The sequence below is a fragment of the Myotis davidii genome, unplaced genomic scaffold (assembly GCF_000327345.1).
Source record: "Myotis davidii unplaced genomic scaffold, ASM32734v1 scaffold189, whole genome shotgun sequence".
NCBI classification, from domain to species: domain Eukaryota; kingdom Metazoa; phylum Chordata; class Mammalia; order Chiroptera; family Vespertilionidae; genus Myotis; species Myotis davidii.
In genome coordinates this window covers 5,898,937-5,900,923 of record NW_006383017.1, presented here as the reverse complement: position 1 = coordinate 5,900,923, position 1,987 = coordinate 5,898,937, and the positions used below count along the sequence as shown (strand labels likewise).

At 60.1% G+C, this 1,987-nt stretch overlaps 1 protein-coding gene and 1 long non-coding RNA gene across 5 annotated transcripts in view; one reads left to right on the top strand and one right to left on the bottom strand.

Moving 5' to 3' along the window:
- The window catches only part of LOC102771423, a 271,101-nt gene that overhangs the window by 268,438 nt on the left and 676 nt on the right, over positions 1–1,987 (bottom strand). The gene's annotated exons all lie outside the window — the stretch shown is intronic.
- ADAMTS9 (ADAM metallopeptidase with thrombospondin type 1 motif 9) overlaps positions 7–1,987 on the top strand; it is a 157,143-nt gene continuing 155,162 nt past the window's right edge. The window contains exons 1-2 of the mRNA XM_006779145.2: positions 7–166; positions 754–1,154. Of these exons, the coding sequence (XP_006779208.1) occupies positions 52–166; positions 754–1,154 (516 nt within the window). The 5' untranslated portion in view covers positions 7–51. The remainder of the gene's footprint in view (positions 167–753; positions 1,155–1,987) is intronic.

The following is a 1,987-nucleotide window of genomic DNA, read 5'->3' as shown; positions in this document are numbered from 1 at the left end:
AGGAGGGCAGGAGGGAGGGGTGAGGGCAGCGGGGGAGGGGTGAGGAGCACCATGCAGTTTGTATCCTGGGCCACACTGCTAACGCTCCTGGTGCGGGACCTGGCCGAGATGGCGAGCCCAGACGCCGCGGCGGCCGTGCGCAAGGACAGGCTGCACCCGAGGCAAGGTAATGAGGCTCCGGCCCGGGACCCTTCTGCCCCTGCCGCCGGCTCCCCAGCCTCCGCGCCGGGAGCGGGCACCCCGCAGCGGAAGCCTCTTTCCTTTTCCTAGAAAGAATGATTTCCCGCTTTGCAGCCTCTCCTTTAGGTCATTCCCAGCCAATTTCCAGAGAGTGACACTGGGGAAGGAACTTACCCCCACACCCTTTGCTTTTAACCTGCTTTTCTCCCCTCCCAATCTCTGTGCCCCAAAGTACCATAACTCAGTAGCTGGGGGCCACGGCCAGCAGCATGCTTTATTTTACTGAGGGTATTCGTCAGAATCTGAAATTACTTTATATATTTTTGACTTGTTCGTGTTTCTGGCTCCTAAGGGTGTATCCTCGGCGTCTTGCACATTTCCCGGCTCTTCCTAGCACACAGTAGGTGCTCAGCAAGTATTTGTCCACTGACTGAGGGTGAAGGGGTTGATTCAAATGGGAAAAGAAAACCCGCTGGAAAGCCACTCAGGACAAAGCCCTTCCTCACCTTTATTTTAATTTAAAACTTGCGGAAAACTGAATCACTGGTTATGTGTCTCTGCTTCTCTCTGCAGTGAAATTATTAGAGTCCCTGAGCGAATACGAAATCGCGTCTCCCGTCCGAGTGAACGCTCTCGGAGAACCCTTTCCCACGAACGTGCACTTCAAAAGAAGGCGACGGAGCATTAACTCTGCCTCTGACCCCTGGCCTGCCTTCGCCTCCTCCTCTTCCTCCGCTACCTCCTCCCGGGCGCATTACCGCCTCTCCGCCTTCGGCCAGCAGTTTCTATTTAATCTCACCGCCCAGGCCGGATTTATCGCTCCACAGTTCACTGTCACCCTCCTCGGGGCGCCCGAGGAGAACCAGACCAAGTTTTATTCCGAGGACGAAGCAGAACTCAAGCACTGTTTCTACAAAGGCCACGTCAATACCAAGTCCGAGCACACGGCGGTCATCAGCCTCTGCTCCGGAATGGTGAGTGGGCGCGCACCCCCTCTCCCCCCGCCCGCTGCGGGAAGACTTCATTGCCCTCCAGCCCGAGACCCTCAGTGCGCGAGTCTCTGCTCCGGCCCGGAGTGTGAGCTGGACGCTCTGTCAGCCCAGAGCGTGCGCTGACACTCGAGAGGCGAGCACGCGTCCGCCCCCACGGGGTTCTGGAATTTGGGAGCTTTCTAGGGTCCTAACCCTGCTCAGCTGCGCGCTGGAAGTTGGTTCCTACACTCGGCCGCCCAGGAGCCGCTGAGTGTAGGGAGGGCCCGACTCCTTATTGGTGCGTCTTGAGTTGGGGGTGTGGGCAGAGGATCCCCAGGCTTGGGTGCGGGGAGTTCCCTCTGTGCATCGCGGAGGGCGGTGCGTAATCTGGAGTCCCCGCGTTCTCCCCTGGCCTTTCTTCACGCGCCAGGAGCCCTGAGGCTGACCGGATTGACAGGGAACAGGTCCCGTCCCGGAACGGAAGGGTGGGCCCAGCGCTCGGGGGCGGGGAGAAGGCGGCGCCTGCCTCGGACGCTGAATTGGGGAGGAAACGGGTAGTGGGGTGCGGCGCAGTCCGACTCTGCACCCTAGCGGTGGGGTGGCTCGGCAAGCAGAGACATTGTGGGAGAGCCCGGAGAGGCGGAGATGTCAGTTCTCTGGGGGCTTCTGTCACCCCTTGGAGTTTCCCTAGAATCAGAAAAGGGAGCCTGCGGCGCACGTTTCCCTAGAGAGGGAGGGCGCGAGGGCGGGGCGGCCACCTCCCTGCGCAGCAAAGTATAGACTTAGCCTGGGATCCAAGCTGGTATCCTGCCCCCCGCCCCCCATTCCCCAGGCTT